Source organism: Leuciscus leuciscus (genome assembly GCF_965113295.1).
Source record: "Leuciscus leuciscus genome assembly, chromosome: 24".
Classification (NCBI taxonomy): Eukaryota; Metazoa; Chordata; class Actinopteri; order Cypriniformes; family Leuciscidae; genus Leuciscus; species Leuciscus leuciscus.
The window spans coordinates 7904077-7926106 of NC_138723.1; the positions used below are offsets into that span (position 1 = coordinate 7904077).

The 22030-nt window shown below is 37.7% G+C and overlaps 1 protein-coding gene across 3 annotated transcripts in view; it reads right to left on the reverse strand.

Moving 5' to 3' along the window:
* Positions 1-4: 4 nt before the first annotated feature.
* The window catches only part of tjp2a (tight junction protein 2a (zona occludens 2)), a 37905-nt gene continuing 15879 nt past the window's right edge, over positions 5-22030 (reverse strand). For 2 of the 3 annotated variants that reach the window (XM_082157586.1, XM_082157585.1), the window contains exons 3-24: positions 15481-15534; positions 14327-14451; positions 13027-13129; positions 12219-12909; positions 12023-12126; positions 10912-11065; positions 9880-9991; positions 9582-9703; positions 8604-8703; positions 8157-8307; positions 7947-8055; positions 7028-7247; positions 6603-6787; positions 5385-5480; positions 5215-5294; positions 4918-5128; positions 4720-4820; positions 3053-3274; positions 1750-1851; positions 1373-1657; positions 873-955; positions 5-773 (exon numbers count right to left, since the gene is read on the reverse strand). In XM_082157586.1, the coding sequence (XP_082013712.1) occupies positions 605-773; positions 873-955; positions 1373-1657; positions 1750-1851; positions 3053-3274; positions 4720-4820; positions 4918-5128; positions 5215-5294; positions 5385-5480; positions 6603-6787; positions 7028-7247; positions 7947-8055; positions 8157-8307; positions 8604-8703; positions 9582-9703; positions 9880-9991; positions 10912-11065; positions 12023-12126; positions 12219-12909; positions 13027-13129; positions 14327-14451; positions 15481-15525 (3570 nt within the window). In that variant the 5' untranslated portion in view covers positions 15526-15534 and the 3' untranslated portion in view covers positions 5-604. The remainder of the gene's footprint in view (positions 774-872; positions 956-1372; positions 1658-1749; positions 1852-3052; positions 3275-4719; positions 4821-4917; positions 5129-5214; positions 5295-5384; positions 5481-6602; positions 6788-7027; positions 7248-7946; positions 8056-8156; positions 8308-8603; positions 8704-9581; positions 9704-9879; positions 9992-10911; positions 11066-12022; positions 12127-12218; positions 12910-13026; positions 13130-14326; positions 14452-15480; positions 15535-22030) is intronic. The other variant, XM_082157587.1, reaches the window with a different exon arrangement.

Below are 22030 nucleotides of genomic sequence, written 5' to 3' on the forward strand. Positions count from 1 at the left end.
GAAATATTAAAAGTCAGGTTTATTTATTTGTCTTTAATATTTAAAAATTCCACCAATCTGTGTTTTATTAGTGGTTAAACCCAAAGCACTGATCACAGACGCATAACAATAGTGTGAACATTACACATTATCTTATCATAAACCAGTTTTTAATCATAATTATAGCATAGTAATATGCAGAAAGCATAAAATTATTTTCTAAACTGCAGTTAATACATGTTTGATCAATGACATTAAGGCACTCCAGCAAATGCTTTGGGAAAATAACATTTCATTTTGGTTTATGGCAAATTTTAGTGGTGTTAATAAGGAAAGTGTAACGTTAACTCCATCTAGTAGCTTTCATTAGAAACAGTGTGGGAAAATAAAACTAAAGATACACAAAATATCCTGGAAAACTACAAGACTTGAAATATACACTGAAATTCCATATAAAAACATTGCAGGTATAAAAAGATGCTGTTTTAGAAATTGCACGTGGCGAACAATATCCCATCTCTCATCAAGAGATGATTCCCTCTCACTCACACACTCTCTCTTCCTCTGATGACATGCACAGGAGATATCCCAGCACAGATCCCGCTCCGCTGCACATCACAGGGAGTTAGAGTTCAGTGTCGTTGTATTTCTTGGGATTGTAATAGCCTCTGCGGTTCTGGTCCGCCAGCTGGCGTCGATACTCTTCCTCGTCCTCATCCTCGGCGCGGTACTGAGAGCGGCTCTCTGAATACTGGGGTTTGGAGGAGCTCTGGGACTCAGAGTTTGAGCTGGAGCTGAAGGGAACAGAGCCATCACTTTAGGGATTTATGTGTTGAAATGGGAATCACAGAAGAAAGGAAAGAGAGAGAGGGTGGGGCGAAAAACAAACTTACCCAATTGGTTGTGGCCTGTTTTGGTTTGGTTTGGGTTTGTGGGGAACTGCATAAATATCTGGATGTTTCTGAGATATTTCCAGCTGTTAACCAAAAACATAAATACCAGATACATTAAAAAAAAAGATAAATACCATTTTTTGTTGTAAAAATAAAAATGTCCAGGTCAAGGTTCACCCCAAAAATTAAAGAAGAAATATCTTCAATTTTATGTGTGTGTGTGTGTGTGTGTGTACACCAAATAACATTTAAGTACATTTCCCCCATTTCAATTTGATTTTAATAAAATGTATAATTTGTATCAAACTGAAATGGGGGAAATGTGCTTAATTGTCATGACAACAATGAATTAATAAATAAATAAATAAACAAATGCTTCATTTTCTTTATGCAAAATAAAATCTTTTTCTTTAGATTTTGGTGTGAAATATCAGATTAGTGAGGTTCTTTCTCTCAGATCTACAGCAGCTTGTGTAGTTTGTGTGACTGAGATCACAAACCCGAGCTAGTTCGGCCTCCTGGAGCTCCTGCATCCTTTTGGCCCGGGCCAGGTTGTCCATTTGCTCGAAAGCCTTCACCTTTCCCCTGAAGGTGCGGCTGGCGGGGTCCTCGGCGGGGTCTTTAGAGGTCGTCTCGTCAGCTGGGCCCGTCTTCACGGTGAAACTGGGCTTCTGGGCGACTGGCGGTGGAAGGGGTTTGGTGCTGACAGGAACATCACTGCTGATTGTGCTGCTGGAACGGGAGTCGAAACTCCTGGAGTCGGCAGGACGGGGAGCTGACCTGACCTGCAGGAACACATGGGGTTTAACTGAGGTGCTGTCCGTATCAGGGCCCAAGAATACTTCGGGGAGGGAAAGGAGATGACAGGACATCTGACCTTAGGGGGTTCTGGAACAAACGATGGAGGCGGGCTGGGGTCCCGCTGCACCTCTCTGCTCGCGGGCTTCTTTGAGCGCTCATGGGGAACAGGCATGGGCCTCTGAGTGGGTGAGAGCATTCATTCAATCAAAAATATTCAAAATACAGACAATGACTGAAAGCATGTCTATTGTTGAATAAGTGTTACAGACTTAAAATCGTAGAAAACCAAAAATAAGTCTACAATAAAGACTACAATACTTGGAAAAAAGCTTTATGACGGATGTTGGCATATTTCTTGTATTATTATTAATACTACTACTACTACTACACTACTATTTTTGGAAAGAAGTCTCTTTAATGCTAAAAAAACCCATTTCTGATTATTATCAATGTTAAAACAGTTGTGCTGCCTCAGAGTTTGTGGACACCATGGTTCATTTTTTTTTTTTTTTGATTATTTGATGAACAGAAGTTAAAAGAACAGCATTTATCTGAAATAGAAACACTTTGTAACGCTATAAATGCCTTTACTGTAACTTTTGGTCATTGTAATGCATCCTTGCTGACTGAACGCATTAATATATATATATATATATATATATATATATATATATATATATATAAGCTTACAGACCAAAAACTTCTGAACGATAGTGTTAAGTAATATTACTATAAAAAATTAACAGTGAAAAGTTGTCAAACTATTAAGCATCTGAAACAGAATATCATAAAACAGAAAATGATATCACAGAAAGGCCCCTTATAATAATTTGACCTTTTTATGACATTGCAAGGTTAGTTCAAATGGTAAAACACAAGAAAACGTTATAATATTAACGCTTCATTATTTAAAAATTCTTGCTAGGTAAATTAAAGGGTAATTTTTGCCTTAAAAATGTTGGTAAAACATTTTTGTGTAGATTCACACAAAGAAACAAGATTTTTACTTGATGGTTACGCCACTTGACTTCTAGAGTCATTAAATCAAACCCTGTTTAAATGGCACATATATTTAATGTCACTGAACTATTCAAAAAGATGATGTGCCAGACTGATGTTCAACATGAATGTGTGTTGAATGTGCAGTTTCACACGTGTCCTGTGGGGAGCAGTGCGCACAAAGCTGGATCATGAACCCAAGTTTCTCATCACTGATGCTCATATGACGGTCAGTGATAATGATAGCGATAATGAAAACATGATGAGTGACCTTTACAGATTTTGATAATCAAATGACTCAGTGTTTCCAGGTAGTGCTAGATGTGAAGGGCTGGAATCACATGCCCAACAGAGGTAAACTGACAGGAAGCCACACTAACCTCCTCGCTGACAGGCTCAGACGAGCGACTGATCGCTGACATGGGCTGTGGGTCGTCGGTGGACTCGTCCAGTTCATTATCGGTGTACGCGCCGCCCTCATCCGCCGTGTCCTCGTAATCGCTGTTCAAGCGGCTGTCCATGCTCAGGTAGTCTGCGCTCATGGCCGACAGGTATGACATGCGATCGTCCTGGAGATCCAAGTCCTCCTCAGGTCCATCAAGCTGAAACCACACACACAATTCAGCTCTAACAGGTCTGATCATTTGTCATTTCACATTTTAATAATAAAAAAAGAAGTCCAATTATGCTTTTTTACATTTTGATGTTTCTTTAGAGTGTAAAAGCTCTGTAAAGTTATAAAGCACAAAGTCCCTCCAGCAGGAGTTATTCTCTAAATCAGTATCGCTGTTTCTGAACTCTGAAACGACTCCATTGTAGTCTTGAGGAATATTGTGACGCGTTTGTTCCCGGAAGAAAACTCATTTAAATAATTCACGCCCAGTCATACGCAGAATAAAGGGATGAGGCCTGGTTGAGTTAGTTAGTAGTGTGTTGAAACTGGTGGTTATGGTAAGGGTACCATAACCCTTGTTTCCAAAACACACTCGAAGCGGCTGACCAATCACAACACGCTGATCCAGCCGACCAATCAGAGCATATTGTGCTTTTCAGAAGGAGGGGCTTCATAGAGACAGAAACTAAACAGAGCGTTACTGACAGACCGGGAAGAGAGGAGGGTGACGACACGATCTGATATTGATTCTCTTAGCCAGCGTTACGATATTTGCCGATTCCTAAAAAGATTCAGCAATATGATTTGATCCAGAGGTATATTGATCGACATATTGATATTATGTGCCTATCTTACACTCCCAGTTACATTTTTATTAACTTACAAATGTAACAAAAATATTAAGATAACTAAATTAGCATCCACACCAGCGGTGTTTTGTGAGCTAATAAAATATTAAAACTCAAACTTAAAACAAAACGTATTCTGCGATAACAACTGGCTGGATGTACATTATCCCATACATAGTCTTCACTGTATAAATTAAATACAGATCAATCCTTATTAAAGTTACAAAAGTTATTCAGACAAGAGCAGTGAGTTTTTTCCTTGTCCTTAGTTTACTTTTTGACCAACATTAATGACAAGCGGCAGAAGGTTTATTAGGCTGCTGTCATTTTAAGACTGAATGCACAGATCTAATATACGGTCACACGTGCGCTTCCTTTCTTAACCGTTTACATAACCGACTGTGTTTACTAGGATATTCACCAACACAGGCATTTTGACATAATTTTCGTGTCTTTTTGTGCTCGAATGCTTATATTGGCAAGGCTTAAAACACGTGCAACTGATACATTTTCATAAATCGTATTGTTAGTAATTTGATCAATGTATCGATCCATCCATATCGATGTTTTGTTACACCACTAGAAGAGAGGTGCTGCAATGTCAAACGTGAAAAATAATGTGTTTTTGAACATGCAAGCATGAAAACCTATTCTAGTAAACGCCCAACAAAGAGAATTGTAAAAGAGCATAACAGGTCCTTTTTAACACATGTGATTAATTAAATAAGGAAATCTTAAGGAAACAAAGCAGCACAACATTTATTGTAACCGTGTATATTGTATTATGTAAGGAATAGATGCTTACCTTGCTTTCACAGACCCAGACGGCTTTATCTTGTTGTTCTCGTATGGCTTCCTTGAGACTTCCAAACCAGGCATCATGGGAAGAGTTCAGATCAATGGTAGCTGGATAAAGAATCAAAATGTAGACGTCGATAATCTAAAATAGTGTATATTATAAGTATATTTGGACATTTCCTGAGGAACGGCTCATCAGACTCACCAGTGAACAGGTGTGAGCAGGTTTTCCGCAGTTTAACTGCTTGTTCGTAAAGCTTGCGTGAGCTGCGGTTGGAGCCGGGAACCAGGCGGTTCCTCATGGTCTTCACCCCCTGCTTGCTATCTGGGTTGAGGAAAATGACGATGGGATACCACTGGGTGTAATTTAGGGTGTCTACAGCCTTTGGAGTGACGTCAAGCAGAGCGTGTAGATCCTATGAACAAGAGAAAAAAAGATTGTTTCTTAGCTATGAATGAATTTTCCCCCCGAGATTCTGAGGGGTGACTGTGGGGTGTTTACCTGCTCGATGATCTGACGAATCGTATTGAGTCTCACCACACCAGACGGCTTCTCGGAGCCCGCGTCTTTAGGTTCGGTCTCTGTCACAAGAAAAACACGCACAGATCAAAAATCTCATCCACACACCACTATATTTGCAGAGATATTTTATAAGGTTGTGATTGGCTTACTTGCAACGATAAACTCATCTGGAAGATCATTGGCAAGTTTTTCATTGGCTGCGTCTGAAATGGGGCCGAATATTACGACGGGTCGTCTAAACCCAGCTGGTGGTGGAGAGACAAAGAAAAAAGTCTTAGTACATAAACGAGATCTCACGATATAAAAACGGTACGACACTTCTCGCTGAGGTGAAAAGCTGTCTCGCGATATCAAGTTCACTGAGTTGAGTTTCTGGCAAATATCAGATTACTTGATTAATCGTCAAAATAATGAACCGATTACTCGATTACCAAAATAATAGTTAGTGACAGCCTTAGGTTACTTAAAACATTTCAAAAAGCACCTGCATTGTTTTGCATTTTGTGACTTTCAGTCGAATAAAAGGCTATTTTTCCAGTCATATATTTCATCATTGAAGATTTCTTAAAAATAATGTTAAAATATCTTCTCGTTCTCGTGAACCCAATATAGTGTATCATCTTGTCTCGTGTATCGTCACACCCCTAATGTTTTCACTTTATAAAAAAAATTCAAATATTTATAAAAAATATTGAATTGTATGTATAAAGAAACAAAACAAGCACTATATCGTAACATATGTTATAATGTATTATATCTTTTCATAAATAATTGTAACCAAAGTTTAAATGCATTATAATATTTGCAGATTCCTTGAGTCTGAAATCGGTTGTTTGTTGTGTTATAATGAATTATACTTTTTAAAGGAGTAAAAATGAATAGACAAGTATTATAATGTATTATAACTTTTATAACTGGTTACAATTATTCATGAGACCATAAAGTGCCTCATAAAGTGGAATAATTAATGCATTCACTTTTTACTTAATTAACTTTATATATAATGCGTTATTAAAGTATAGCCTTTATATATAATGCGTTATTAAAGTATAGCCTTTATATATAATGCGTTATTAAAGTATAGCCTTTATATATAATGCGTTTTTAAAGTAAAGTGTTCCCAAAAATCTTTGCATTTTAATACATTTAAAACAAATTAAAAAGCACTAAATTATTCAAAAGTATGCATAAACTAACAAAGCATATTAGGCAAATACTCCTGTAAAATAGAAATAATAATAAAATCTTATTTAATTCAAAATTTTAAAAAACTGTAGACATTTTTTTTTTTTCAAATTAAGCAGAAAACCACATTGAAATGTTTTTTTTAAATGCATATTATGTGAAGTAAAGCATGCTGGGCGTACCCTCGCGCAGCACCACTCTCTCGTAGGCTGGGAAGCGTGTAGTGACTGGTGTAGCAGTGAGATCCTCTCTGCTCTTGCGAAGATCTTTTTTCTTGGCTGCCCTTTGACCTCTCAGCCTCCAGAAATCTCCTCGGTCATTGGCAGAGCCTTTCTGTGCATTCTGGACATTTGCCATCTGCTCCGCTCTGATAAACAAAGTGATCACTCAAACACCTAACAAATAATGTGCTTTTAAAGTCAATGTCAAAGGGTGACTGTGTGACTAGATGTCAGCAAATAGAAAATGTCATTTCAGGGGGCGGTTTTGATTTCACGTTAACATCAAGAGAAGTTGTCCTACTACTAAATACTAAAGAAATACCATAAACTAAGCAAAAGAGTGAAGACTTCTGCAGTGTGATCCACATACAGTCACATGATCTCACCTGCTCTTGCTGGGTATGATGCCTTTCTCCAGGAGCTGATTGTCTTTGTCCGTGCGGATGGCGAGCCAGTTACCCAGCTTTCCGTCGTACAGGGTGTCCACCACTTTAAATATCTCCCCTCTGGAGAAGGTCAAGCTCTGGGGAAGCTCTTTCTCGTACTCAAAATGAGTTCTGATGAAGAAGTTATCCCCTCGTCCAGACGCCAGGATGTCTTTATAAACTAAAATAAAACAAGAATAATTCATTGCAGACAAATAGAAATCTGATTACACTTTAAAAATAACACTTTTCTTTTGTAATATATTTTAAAATGTAATTTATTCCTGTGATCAAAGCTGAATTTTCAGCATCATTACTACAGTCTTCAGTGTCACATGATCCTTCAGAAATCATTATGATATGATGAACTGATGATCAAGAAACATTTATTATTATTATTATCAGTGTTGAAAACTGTTGCTGCTTCATATTTTTGTGGAAGCTGTGATACATCTTTAGATGAATACAAAGTATAAAAAAATAAAATAAAATAAAGCATTTATTTAAAACAGAAAAAGTCCTTATTATCTTTTGATCAATTTAATGCACCCCCAATAATCAGAAATGTTTCTTGATCATCAAATCATCATATTAGAATGATTTGTGAAGGATCATGTGACTGAAGACTGGAGTAATGATGCTGAAAATTCAGCTTTGATCACAGGAATAAATTACATTTGATAATATATTCACATAGAAACCAGTTATTTTGCACTATATTACTGTTTTTACTGTGAACATAAGAGACTTCTTTCAAAAACATTTAAAAATAGTATATATATATATATATATATATATATATATATATATATATATATATATATATATATATATATATATATATAAACTGTAGTGACACCAGTGGGGTGTTTTGAACTACCATCAGGTTTGCTTTGAGACAAGATGGTCACATCCTCTCCTTTGGGAACCTCCAGTAAATACAGAACCGCATCTTCCCGGACCATTCCTCTGAAATCCATATTATTGACCTGCAGGGAAAGAAACACACAAACGATCAGTCGATAATGTGGACAAAACGTATTTGGATGAAGACACGTAATCTTAAAACGTAGAGCCAGTGGTGTTGCACCTTCACGATCTGGTCTCCAGTGCGGAGTCCCTCCACCTCGGCAGGGCTGTCCTCCTGAACGCCCGCAACAAAAATGCCCACATCATTTCCTCCAGCAAGACGCAGGCCAACACTATCGCCCTTCAGAAAGCGCACCATCACGGTGTTGGGGCTGTGGGATATTTTTCGTTAGAATCACAAGTTTGCCTAAAAATATCTGTAAGTGGCAATAATCGGGATCCAAGCACATGGGGAAAGGGGATCTTTGTGTCAGGAGGGCAAAAATGGCTACTGAAATTTAAATGGCCATTGGTTCAATTTTTGTTGAGTTGTTGATTAGTAAACTGCATGCCAAACTTCAAAATCCCTTTATCAAATATGTTTTCACTATAGACAGGATTAAATGAATAGCTTTTAGGTTTAGCTTAAAATCTGGATTTAAAAGCCAAGAATCAGTCTAGTACAAACCCGTATATTTCCTGGTCCTCCAGACTGGGTCGCAAGGGAACTTTTGGCAGAGGTTTGGCTTTTACTGGAACCATTTTTGGAGCAGAATGTACCACAGGATCTGTATAAAACATAAAATTAAAATAAAAACACGTTCTCATCATCTGTTTCTTCTAGTCCAAGGGTGTCCAAACAGACCTGAAGGCCACTGTCCTGCAGAGTTCAGCTCCAACACACCTGTCTGGAGGTTTCTAGTCTGCTTAGTAAGACCTTGATTAGCTGTCTGATTAGACTTTGATTAGATTGCCCAGCAACATTGCTCAAAAAGTTGCCCTGTGTATCATCACCTTGAGAGATAGTTTCTGGTTTCTGAGAGACGCACACACATGAAGCCAATGAGCATGTGTGTACAAAACAGAGCTATTTTTGCCGCCTAAATGGACTTGGACGGTCAAAAACACACACTTATGTGTCAAAATTACCATCTTTGCAAGTAGCTTCATAAACAGTTATTTATGTCTTAAGTGAATGTAAACAGTTGAGAAATAAAGTGCATGTGTATCAGTAGGCTGTATTAGATCAGTGCATTCGGTCTTAAAGTGACAGTAGCTCAATAAACCTGCTGCTATCCGACATTAATGTTAATCAAACAACAAAAAGAGTAAGCTAGGGGTTTATTTTACCTAGGCTAGTATTATTTTTTTGTGATATTGAAATTGGTGACAAGAATTATGAATTATCAATGGTATAAAAAATGTTGATGTAAAAACCTTATTTAAAGCAAAAATAACTATGTCGTAATATACATCATTGATTTATTGTGAAATAAAATACTCATATGGTGATATAAGATTTTAGTCATAGGTTTGAGCTGAACTCTGCAGGACAGTGGCCCTCCAGGAGCGGGACCCCTGATTCTACATGCTGAAAATGACCAGAAGATTGCATTCAATAATTCCATTTCTGCTGAATGATTGCAGTCTGGAGGAACTGTGGTACCTGGAGACTCGCTGCGAGGCTCATCTTTCTCTATAGGAGGAGGCGGCAGATCCGCTGGCGCTGCTCTGAATGGAGTCGGCATCGCTCCCATTTTAGCCAGTCTGTTAGGAGGATCATCTCTGCTAACAAAAGACAGAAAACCAGTTACTCCTTCTGCACCGTTATTAGCAACATTTCTATTGAATGTGATGTCAGTTCATTTGGAAAATAGTCTATCATGCTGTCAAATTAAGTGATTTTTTAAATATAAATGTATCCTTGGTCACAATTGAATTCTTAGTGTATGGTAGAGTATTACCTGTTTTTGTCTTGTAGCCTCTCGTTAGAGGAGTGTGACGAGAGGTCTGAGTGATGGCTCCGCCGATCTTCCTGAGGAGAATATGAGCGGTACGACTCAATCTCGGAGATATCTGCAACACACAGTAGATGTCATTATCACACTGCAACAGGCTTCAGGCATCATTCGTGTTCGCAGTGAAAACAGTGCATGATGGGTTATACACATCCCACTTTTATTCAGGGATAAGAGTTCAAATCCCTAACCCTGTGCAAAAGAAAATAAGTTAATAATTAAAACCAGATTTGCTTTCCTTCATTCTAACAGCTTATATTATTTGATCAAAAAACCAATACGGAGGATTTTCAGAAGAACATAAACGACTTCCAAAACATGGGACAAGTCTCACTAGAGTTGATAAAATGACATTTTTCATAAGCTTTGGATTATGGGTAGTGTTTATGTAATCCTCCCAAAATCAAAAGCTTTTCTCTCCAATCCAGTGTCAGTACAGCAGATAAAAAAAAAAGAAAAAGTTAAGAGGTCAGAGGTCTCTTTGAGATTCGGCAAATACCTCATGACATCAGACACATCACAAGGTAATTACTGTATATAAATGCAAACAATTATTAATATGAATGATTGCTTATTCAATATTTGGATTAAATCAATTAAACTGATGCAAGGATCTTAAATATTGATGCAATATACTGAGAAAATTCTATATTTTATGCCTGTATCAGCAGCCATAATATAGGGTCTCAACCTTTAAAAAAAAATAACAGGGCCGTACAACTTTTTTTTGTCCAATCAAAAGCTCTGTATTTCCCCCTAATACCACTTCACACCAACAGCAGCAACAATTAACAAATCATCATTCATGGCTTTGAAGTAAAGGCTACTGGCCCTTTGATTTGAACAGGAAATCCATCAATGGCAAAACCAAAGATGGTCTGCTCATCAAGCCATTTTCAGAGGGATTTAATTAAATCAGAAATGCTGTGACTGATTTTTTGTAAATGTTGCTCTGTTAGGGTATGTAGAGCCGCTCACCATCCATCTCCGAGTCGCTGTCTGCCATGGGCGGGACTCGGATGAGCACCTGACTGCGATCCCTCTGCACCATCAGCTGCAGCTTCCCACGAGACTTCTCGATCAGCTTTCCTGCGTCGCCCAGAGACAGATTCTCTGTGACCGTCCCGTTAATCTGACACACCAAAACACACAGAGTTAATGAAGAACAAATGAAGCACTTCAAATTTAAGATCTTATGATAAACAGCTTCAAGTACAAATCATACACTAACTTTCAGCAAGGGTCAGCAAGATTTTTTTAAAGAAATTTTAAAAACACACAAAAAATCATGGACATGATTCGAAAGGGTCTGTTCACGGTCAAAAATGATTGGAAGACGAATTTCATCTAGTGGAAACGTTTGGTACAGCAGAGCACAGTTCAAATTTGGAGCACAACTTGTTTAGATTTATGGCGTTGATTTTCTCACAGTTTTAGAGTAAAATATGTTTTGGAAAATACATAGTTCGTATAAAAAATTTTAATGGTATTTTTGTGCATTTTTCATAAATAATTTCTTTTTAAGTTCACTTGAAAACATTTTTTCACTTCAGCAATAATCTGCCAAACTTTGTGCTCCAAAGCATTCAAGATTTATCCATTAAAGCTAGAAATTTCCTTTTCAGGTCCATGCTCAAAAAGTGAATAAATGGATTTCAAAAATACATTTCAAAATACATTAAAATAGAAAACGGTTATTTTGATTTGAAATAATATTTCACATTATTACTGTTTTTACTGTATTTTTAATCAAATAAATGCAGCCTCGGTGAGCATAAAAGACTTAATGTCTTAATCTTACTTATTCTAAACTTTTGGATGGTAGTGCATAATTTTTTATTTGTCACATTTTCTGAAGAGAATTAGTAGTGCATGCTAGAGCAAAACACATGAGACAAGGATAGATGCAGGTCGTAATGAGTGAGCCGAAAGGTACACAGGAACATAACTAACCCCTAACCCTACACTAAACCCTAACAGACCGCTTTTGCAACCAACTGTAAAGACCTTTCAAAGACCTATTACTCCGACCTGCTGATACCCACACTAGAAGCACAAGGCATTCTGAGTGGTTGCTCCAGAGACCTACTTTCAGAATAATGTCGCCTTCTTGTAGTTTGCCTTCTCTGGATGCCAGGCCTGTGCTCGTCATCTCTTTGATGAACAACTGACTGCCAAGACGGAGGCCATATTCTGGACAAACATGGGAAAACAGATTGTTAAGAGGGTGAGCTGCAGGTTGAAACTGGAAAACAAACAGATAAATGAACCCGATGCGCATCTACCATCATTGGGCCGGTTCTTTAGAAGAGTAACACTGAGCGGCTTCTCCAGGGGTTCGTGTCGTTGAGGTGCGGGCGAGACATCCAGCTGGTCTCGACTGTTACTCCTCTTCATGGGCTCGTCCTGCCGGTGCTCGTACCTCTTGCGCTCGTGGTCACTGGCTAAATTCTCTCTGCTGTATCCGCGAGCAGGTTCTGGCAGCCTGTGTGTGTCGGGACTGTGCGATCGGTCCAGCGTACGGTCGCTGCGGTATCGTCTGTCTGGACTGTGCTCTCGGTCCAGCATGTGTTCGCTGCGATAACGCCGGTCTGGACTGTAGTTGCGGTCCAGCGTGCGATCGCTCCGGTGATGTCGGTCCGGGCTGTGGTCGCGATCCAGGTTGTGGTCGCTCCGGTGACGGAGATCGGGGCTGCGCTCCCGGTCCAGTATTCGGCCGCGGCTGCCGTCTCGTCTGTACGGTCTCTCGGGGCTCACGCCTCTCTCCATGCTCCTCCCGCGACTGCGCTCGTAGTCCCGCTCGCGCTCACGCTCCAGGCTGGCGCCCCGGTCAGGGTAACTGCGCCCGCTGTACACGCTGCGCCGGTCCTGGTCGTACTCGTAGTCATCGTTGTAGTCGCCGCTGAAAACTCGGTCATCTGGGGATGGGGCGCGTTTCAGCAGGTTGACGGGAATTTTTCTAGCTCTCTTTACCGTCTGATGAAGGATGGGAACAAACATTTATTATTCATTAAACCTTTGTTTTAACTGTCTACAAAAAAGTGCTTGGTCTTTACTGCAATCAATATGACAAATCATTTATGTTTCACTCACGATTTTGGCTACTTTGCCACATTTGCGGAGAGTCTGCACTGCAAAGGTGTGTGGGGCACCGTCCATGACCACAGCGTTGACCTGCATCACTCTGTCATTTTCACTGGACATCATCATGAAATACTATTAGTCAACGCTCTTACACTTCAGAAAGTGACTGACTATGTTCAAATCCAACAGTTGAGGAATGTCTTTTGTGCTGACACTTAAGTCAATATTAACAATTGAACCATGAATTAAACATTTGAATAATTGTCGGTAGACAATAAAAAAAAAATAAAAAAAAAATTAATTTGTATTTTTGAGTCTATTGCTTAAAGAACACTGAAAACTTTGTTAAATATTTTTTGAACATTGAGAAATATCTGTTGGTTATTATATTTAAAAATTCTATAATATGATATGTAATTTTAGGTTTACGTTTATATTTATATAAATATATTATTTAACTTTTCAAATATATTTAGTGTTCATTAGCATATTCATTTTCACTGTCAAAACTTTTTATTGGTATTCCTACAAAAATGCTTTTCCACTTTAACACTTGAGGGCTTTTCACACGTGAACTAGTTAACCATGGGTCATTTTTATCCCCGGGTAAATGGAATCCTGGGTTATCTTGCTTCACGTTTCACACTGCTCATAATTTACCCGGAGTTAACGATTAATCCTGGGTATTCATAAACTGCTGTTTCATACTGTACGTTCCAAAACCTGGGTTTACGTCCTAATTTTCATATTTTCGGAGTCAGTGTCATTGATTGGACGAATGCTGCATGCGATATGTTTACATAAAGGCTCTAGCGCTGCGCATCCTTGGATTATATATTGCTGACCGTACTATCAAGTTTATCCTGAATGGACTATTTGGACTATAAAAGACAAGAATGAAACTGTCTCTTCATTTACAGTTGATGCGTTTTCTGTCACCATTTGACATTTTCCCCTCAATCTCTAAAACGACTGTTAATACAATGTGCCGTGTTTCTGTGACGGTCCAAAGCATGTGATATAAGGCACGTGATTGGCTGTCAGTTGCTAAGCATCTAGTCGTACCATCTAACACCGCTTCATTTCACACTGCACACGTTTGGCACTGCAATGCGAGGTTAACACAGCAATAACCCCAGGTAAAGAGGTGCAAACCCTGCTTCTAAATTACAAGTGTGAAACGTTCCTTTACAGAGGGTTAAAAGCAGGACTTATGATGATAACCCGGAGTTAAGCACAGTGTGAAAAGCCCTTATGGGACTACAAATCTTAAAGGTTGTGATGCTTTAAATATTGTTTAATAGCTTACAATAGCAAGCCATCTGCAGGACCCCCTTGCAGCACATCAGATACGACAATTGCCGTTTCTCCACTTTCTTCGTTTGGGTTGTCCCGCCCTCCAGACACAGCAATGCCAAAGCCCATCTTGGAGTCCTATATCAAGGCAAAGTGTCCATTTTAAATGTCTTTGCTTCCATTCCTAGAAGCCCTTCATTTATTTACTATATTAAACATTTAAATTCATGCAGATGTACAGGCAGCAATAACTATTTAATAAGTTATATTAAAACAAGTACATGTGAGATTCAGTTCACCAGGATGATGATGCAATGCGTCTTCTGCAGCAATGGCTGTATGCCACTGCACTCTTCAGATTACACAATAGATCTAATGCTGGAGGTGCAGAAACTACACACTTGACATTTAAGTAGGGTTGGGAATTGTTTGAATTTTATCGATTTCGATTCTGCTTATCGATTCTGATTCTTATCGAGTTCTAATTTTGATTACAAAAAGGTAAAAACAACTTACATATCATTCACATTTATTCTAAGTCTTTTTGCTACATATTTAGTTGCAGCTGAATACCACAAACAAAAATCTTCAGGCTGAAGAACTCTTGGTTTTTAACAAAAATACTTCAGTAAAAACAACTAGCCTAACTATAGTTAGATAGTATATTATATTACTATACCATATTATAATATAAATGTATGTCAATATCAGTGAGTGAATTTTATTTTTGCCTTTTGTTGTTTGATTAACATTAATTATACAGAAGGCAGCAGGAATATTAGGCTATTGTCACTTTAAGACAATGCATCGATCCAATATACTATTACACACAATATACGTTCTCAACCGTTTATGTTCCCTTAAGACAAAACCGACTGTTTATGAGGATATTTTGACATAATTTTGGGTGTATTTGTTACGAATCGATAAGAGGAATCCCCAAAAAAATGTACAACTAGTATCCGATTCCTGACCTTACGTATTCAAATCCAGAATTGGAATCGATTTTTGATTCCCAACCCCACATTTAAGCAACAAAAAGCTCCTATAAATACACCAGAATGCAAAGCTTTTCAGTGAGAAACAAAAAGGCTAGAAGTTAGCATTCAGGAGCAATCAGAACTCTGTTGCTCTCCAGACAAGCGTCCTGCAGGATGAGGTACTCACCCGCTGTAGGGTCACAGTGTACTGCTCCCACACCGTCTCCTCCATGACTGGGTTCTGAAACAGAACGAACAGGCTTACATGTAGGACAGTGATGGACAGAGTCAAGTTACAGCAGATATCAGGGATATACCGAGCAAAATCTGCAGAGTGGTGCTGCCACAGTGAAAAACTATAGGAGCACTTCTCTTCCAACGCAACTACATGAGGTAATCTGAAGACTCAATGAACTGAGGATCTGAACTCAACAGAAATTGAGAGATCTGCAAGAAAAAAAAAAAACTGACTATCATTGGGCTTCATGCAGACTACTGGGAAATAAAGTATTAACAAATGTATGTCTGGGATGACCCCTTTAAAATAATAAGCCTACATTATTTGAAAGTAATCCTTTTAAATGGAAGCCTGGCCATTGAGTTAAACACTATAAATATGGCCTTCAGCTTCAGTCTGAGAGCTACGTGACGTCCTCGCCGTGTTACCTCTTCATCCAGCCGTGCGCACAATGGGTGATTATGTTTGTTGCTCTGTAATCTCCTCAGCAAAATATGATTCCCAGTATTGCCCTAAATAACTCTCAACTCACAATCTGATGCCTTTTAGCATTTAATGTATAAATGATTTCAACTTCTTGTTTTTTCATCCTATAATCTAAAACGACATTATTGCACAAGTTAAATCAAACTCCATTTAAAAGTTAAACACTTCTAAGCCAATGACGCACACAAAATAAAAATTGCATCTGTACGTCAGTGAATTAATGGAAGTGTGGGGACATGTTTGCTTGCATTTCATTATGTGATAAAACTAGAAATAATAGTGAAGCATGGATAACCGAGAGGAGTGTGCGAGATGTGTGCAGGGAAGAGAATTACTAACAATCATAAACATAAACACTTGTTTTAGAACACATGAACAAAATAAAAAATCCTGCTCAAAAATGAAAGATTATTTCAAAGAATTTGATACATTTTGCTGTGAAATATTTCACAAAGTGGTGGGGACAAAATCAGCCATGGCAAAAAGTTCCCTGTCCACACTGTATACTATCAATATGAACGAAGCACAGTGTGACTGACCAGTAAATCACATTGGATAAGCAAAAGCACCGTAAAAGCATTTTTGTTAATAAACTGTTGCTTAAGTGTTTAACCACTATCATCACAGTAAACCACTGATTCTTATAGTTCTCTGAATAGGAAACACCTGTTACATTTGCACATCTACCCAGAAAACAAACTATAACACCATCTATTTTCCATACCACCACAACAGTGTGATAAACTTTGAAACCATTCCTAAACCTTGGTTATCATCAACCTAAAAGCAAGTTCTACATCAAAGTATGAAATGCATGTAATGCAAATACCATAATAATAATAACCAAGATTTTAATTTTTTTTTCAGTTGTAAAAATCCACCACTATAGTAAAAAGCCCTCCAGTTACAGGTAGATGTGTTTTACCACATTTTCCCCCACAAAAAGCAAGAACATTGTTACTCTAGAGCATACTTATACTTATATACCATACTTATACCACTACTAAATACTATGCCATTACATTTAAAATCTAAAAGTCAACCTATATGGCAAAACTCGAATGGTCCTAGCCAGATAAACAAACACAAACAAACAAACCAAACTAAAAAGTTAGCTTCCGGCCGATCTGTCTAAGACAGGTGAAGTTGTGCAGGCGAGAGAACTGAACGAGTCCTTACGATGCCCTGGAGGATGCGGATGGCCTTGATGGTGTGAGCCCATTTCCTGTGCAGAGACAGGACCGTCTTCATGTTGTCGCCTCTCCCGTGAACACAAAGCGAATCACCCCTCAGCAGCACAATGCATCTGTCTGCCTTTGACGTAAGACTGAAGCCCGCTGGCCTACATTCAGTGCAAATCCCACTGTCCACAGCGACCCACGGCGCATAAAAAAACGGGACAGCTGAGGAGCCGTCTACTACTGAGGTATTAAATTAAAATTGCATTTAAATTCATCAAATGATACAGCTCTATCTGGGTTGACATTAAAAGCTTTGCCTGGCTTATGAAAGGAAAGAAGCACCTTCATGGTCATGGGTTGGGATTTTTCTCTGCACTTCAAGTGCAGGACAAGCGGGACTGGTAGATTAGCAGTGATTCCATCACTATAATTAAAATTTAGAAGGATTATGGGGTTTGGAGCACCTAAGCAGTGTTATTTTCTGAGAGCAAAGCCGTATAGAATTGAACACCATACATACTATAATAGTGCTATTTTAGTACATTGCGTGGCACTACATGTCATAAATGTTCTTTGATCTATAATGGCTTTCCAACTCAGCCCTCAAATCTTATTCAAGAAAGGATTAACATGTGGCATATGAGCTGCCCTCAATTCTTTCTTTTTTTTGCTAACCAGAACAGATTACTGAAGAATGATGTCAACGAACTGATTTCTCACTGTAACTGAGCTTGTATTATTGTGTTGTACAGCAGCCGGTCTCCGAGCGCTCAGTCCAACACCTCATCAGACTGACTGAGGTAACCTAGTAAAGGACCGGATTCAGTTTGGTTTCCTAGCTCTTCATTAATGAGATCAGAAACTCTCCATCAAAACTGGACAAGACCAAGATCTCATTCTCTACTATCAACAGCCTTTAAAGAGTACCAGCTAAAAAGTTTGGAGAAAACTTGCAATTCATTTTTCTATTGTTCTTAAAGACCTTCTCATCTTAAGACTTTTGCTTGAAAATAAGTTTTTGTAGATAAATTAAATTGTGCATGTATGAATTTCCTAAAACTCATAAATTAATGAATTTCCTAAAACTAAAAATTCAATTCCAGACATCTATGAAATGGATGAAATGGACCGGATAGGTAAGGAAAAACAACGAGTAATATTTGTGTTATCAGTCATAGTTTTAGTGATAATTCTTTCCAAATGTGTACAAAAATGTAAGAAAGAGTAGGTTTTAACTTGTACTTCACACTAACGTTCAAAAGTCTAGGGTTGGTAGGACTCTATAATGTTTTTGAAAAAAGTTACATATGCTCACCAAGGATACATTTATTTGATTAAAAATACAGTAAAACAGTAAAATTGTGAAATACTACCATTTAAAATGTTTTTGGTAACACTTTATTTTAATGGTCCCCAACAGACATTCTACTGACTATGAGAAACTTTGACTCCGCATCATTAATCCAGTCTTCAGTGTCACATGATCCTTCAGAAATCATTCTAATATGATGATTTGATGCTCAAGAAACATTTATTATTATCATCAATGCTGAAAACTATAAAGCAGCAATAGTTTTCAGCATTGATGATAATAATAAATGTTTCTTGAGCATCAAATCATCATATTAGAATGATTTCTGATAATATTTTAATATTTTAAATAATTTTAATACTTTTAATATTTTTAGGATTCTTCAATGAACAGAAAGTTCAAAAGAACAGCATTTCTTTGACATAAAAAAAATCTATTGTAACATTATAAATGTATTTACGGTCACCTTTGCATCCTTGTTGTATAAATGTAATTTCTAAAAAAATAAATAAACAAATAAAATAGTTGCAGAGATACGGTCACATAAGTATAGAAAATTAAAGATCCAATCCACTTAGTTATGATATCTTCACTTCTCTTTAAGCAAAATGTATAGCCTAAGCAAAAACAAATCTTTACACTTTCACATTATAAATACATTGCATTAAATACATTAGATAGGATTGCAGAATGGAATAATGATACTGGAATCAAAACAATTCATCAATAAAACACCTATAAAGTTCATTCATTTTTATTTTATTTTATTGGGAGGAAAATTTTCAAATCTAAATATTAAAATATATATAAAATGTAGACATGCACACATATCCATATACTGCTTTGACACTAACAAGTTCTCTCCAAGCCACAGAAATACCAAAGTCAGTCAGTGTGAACTTAGAATGAAAGCACTGCAATTTCCAAGCAAAACCCAGCTCATGTTTTAGTGACCAAAGAGGATTTCAGCAGATTTTTAGAGAAGGTCAGCAGCAGCACAAGCAAAAAGATGATTACATCTAAAAAACAAACTGAGAACCTGCCCAGAACCGACCATCTTCCAAAACTGACCATGCAACAAAACAAGTGTGACTGTGTAGAGCCACAAGACAACCTTAAAAACATCTGACGTGTGCAGAAAGATGACAAGAAGATATTCACAACTCCCCTCAAAACATGTGAAAGTCAACAGTTTGGAGGAAGTCGTATGACACACAAAAAATACTCTCTGAGCTGTGATACTATACACTGTCTGGCGCACACAAAACACGGCATATTACACACTGGTAAACCACTTCTACAGAGTGGTGTAATGGTGACAGAATCACACCGCCAGGACGCTCCTGTGCAGCAAGGATAGAAAAAACACAAGACAGGAGGACAAAAGCCAAAATCTTCCATTTAAATAGGCCTACATAATCTAATAGGGTATATACTTTTTATAGACACTGTAGATTCAATTTTAAAGCATTTTTAGTTCAATCAAGCGAGGTATACCCATCAGAAAGCATACTGAAGGGAATATGCTGTTGTTCTGCTGACAGAACAGGCACAATGTGTGCAGACAGAACTCCCTCTGCTTTATAGATAAGCAGCTTTAGCTGTCTGTCTGTGACCCTTCAAAAAGAGCTGAAATCAGTGAACGACAGCTTTCAGTCCAAGTTTCTACTGAAATATAAAGAGTCTTATTTCAGACGATGCATAACAGACACGTGATGAGCGTTACATAAAAAGCAGAAATCCATTCCAGGTCTGGGTACAGCAAGTGTAAACATGGAAGGAGGTGTTTTATTATTATTATTAGAAAAAATATTAAAAAAATTCCTTTCAGTTTGGTGTAAAATAAGAAAGACTAATGAACAAGAAAATGACCTCAAATTAATTTTAGATGCATATTAACCATACAATTAACAACTAGCCTATAATTCCATGTTTTGAAGTGTTGCAGATTGTGAGATTATGATGCTAATGTCAAACTGGTGTGGTGGTCCCTCTGCTGGTGACCATTTAAAAATGTCTCAATTCATTTTTTCTCTACATAATAAATAAAATAATGAATTATGAGTATATGAAGAGTTCAGATGCAAAAGCCTCTAAGTGCCATCTGAAATTTTCTTCTAGAATGATTATTTTTATCAAGCTTGTATATTTAAGTTCAGTAATTTCACTTAAATGGCAATGAAAATTACCTATGAATTGTCATTTAAGTGAAATTACTGAACTTAAATACAAGCTTGATAAAAATGATAATTCGAGAAGACAATTTCAGATGGCACTTAGAGGCTTTTGCATCTGAACTATTCATATACAATATTAAATAATTAATAAAAAACAGCTTTCCTGTGCTAACATGAGAAGCCTATGTTCCCTAAAGCTGCTACAAAAAATAGTTGTAGTAGCCTACTTTATTTTTTTTGACGATAAAACAAATAATTAGTCTATTTCAATATTTGACAATATCTTTTATTCGTTAAGTGTCGCTTGTGCCGTCATAATTCTGATTCATAGACTTTTATAAATACTGCTATACTCGACACAAACTGATGATACATTTGATCGTGTTACACTGGCGTTAAGATACATTATGGTCATCGCTATTGTATTACTGAAGGAAGCAGGTGGATAAGTTACAGTAACACGAGCAACTGTGTTACTCAGCGAAAGACTGAGTTTAAGTTAAAACGTCCGCTCTGTGAAATTAAAAATGAGCGAACTGAAGGAGTTTTAAAAGTAGGCTACTCACATGACAATAGTCCATAACCTTTCTGCTCAGAAAGAGCCGCCTCTCCATAACAACGGGCATCTCGCAAACTGCACTGATGCTAAACTCTGTTTACTTAAAATAATGAGTTTAAAGTATCACGGGCTGTGAATAAAACAAAGTTAATAACACGGAAACCTCTGAATAGCGACAACACGGGCGCCTCAAACATTCAAACTATTGTACTGTAAATCCCGGCCGTACCAATAAATCACGGGGGGGCGTTAATGATAGCCAGCGTATTTTAATCTCTATTGAATATGCGACTATTTTCTATTTCTTCAAATTACAATAGATTTATCTTGGCGTGCTTGCACGTGTTTTGAGGACTTAATCAACGAGAAATGCTGCATTTCTTTCATTGCGTGCCCGACGAGGTACAATGGACGGTTCCAAAATCCCTTATCTATCGACTGTATTTGCATATTATCGACGGAGGCTTTGCTCATGAATATCAATTAGGCCGTGCTGCATTGCTTAGCAACCGCTTCCAGACACGTATGCACGTACTCAAAAGTCAAGTCTTCCCCACAGTAACGTTACTATTTGATTTGAGATGATAATCTAACCAAATGGCTAAAACTTTTGGAATTACAAATTTACCAAAACCCTACTAGGACGGGATTTGTTTTACATGGAGATGTAGTGTAAGGTAATCATTACCAAAGCCTTCCGGCGAGTTTCATTCTTGCCCGAATCGTAATTTACGTAAAGCGCGTTCACGTGGCGGTAAAGATTATAGCGTAATTTGCTTAGAAT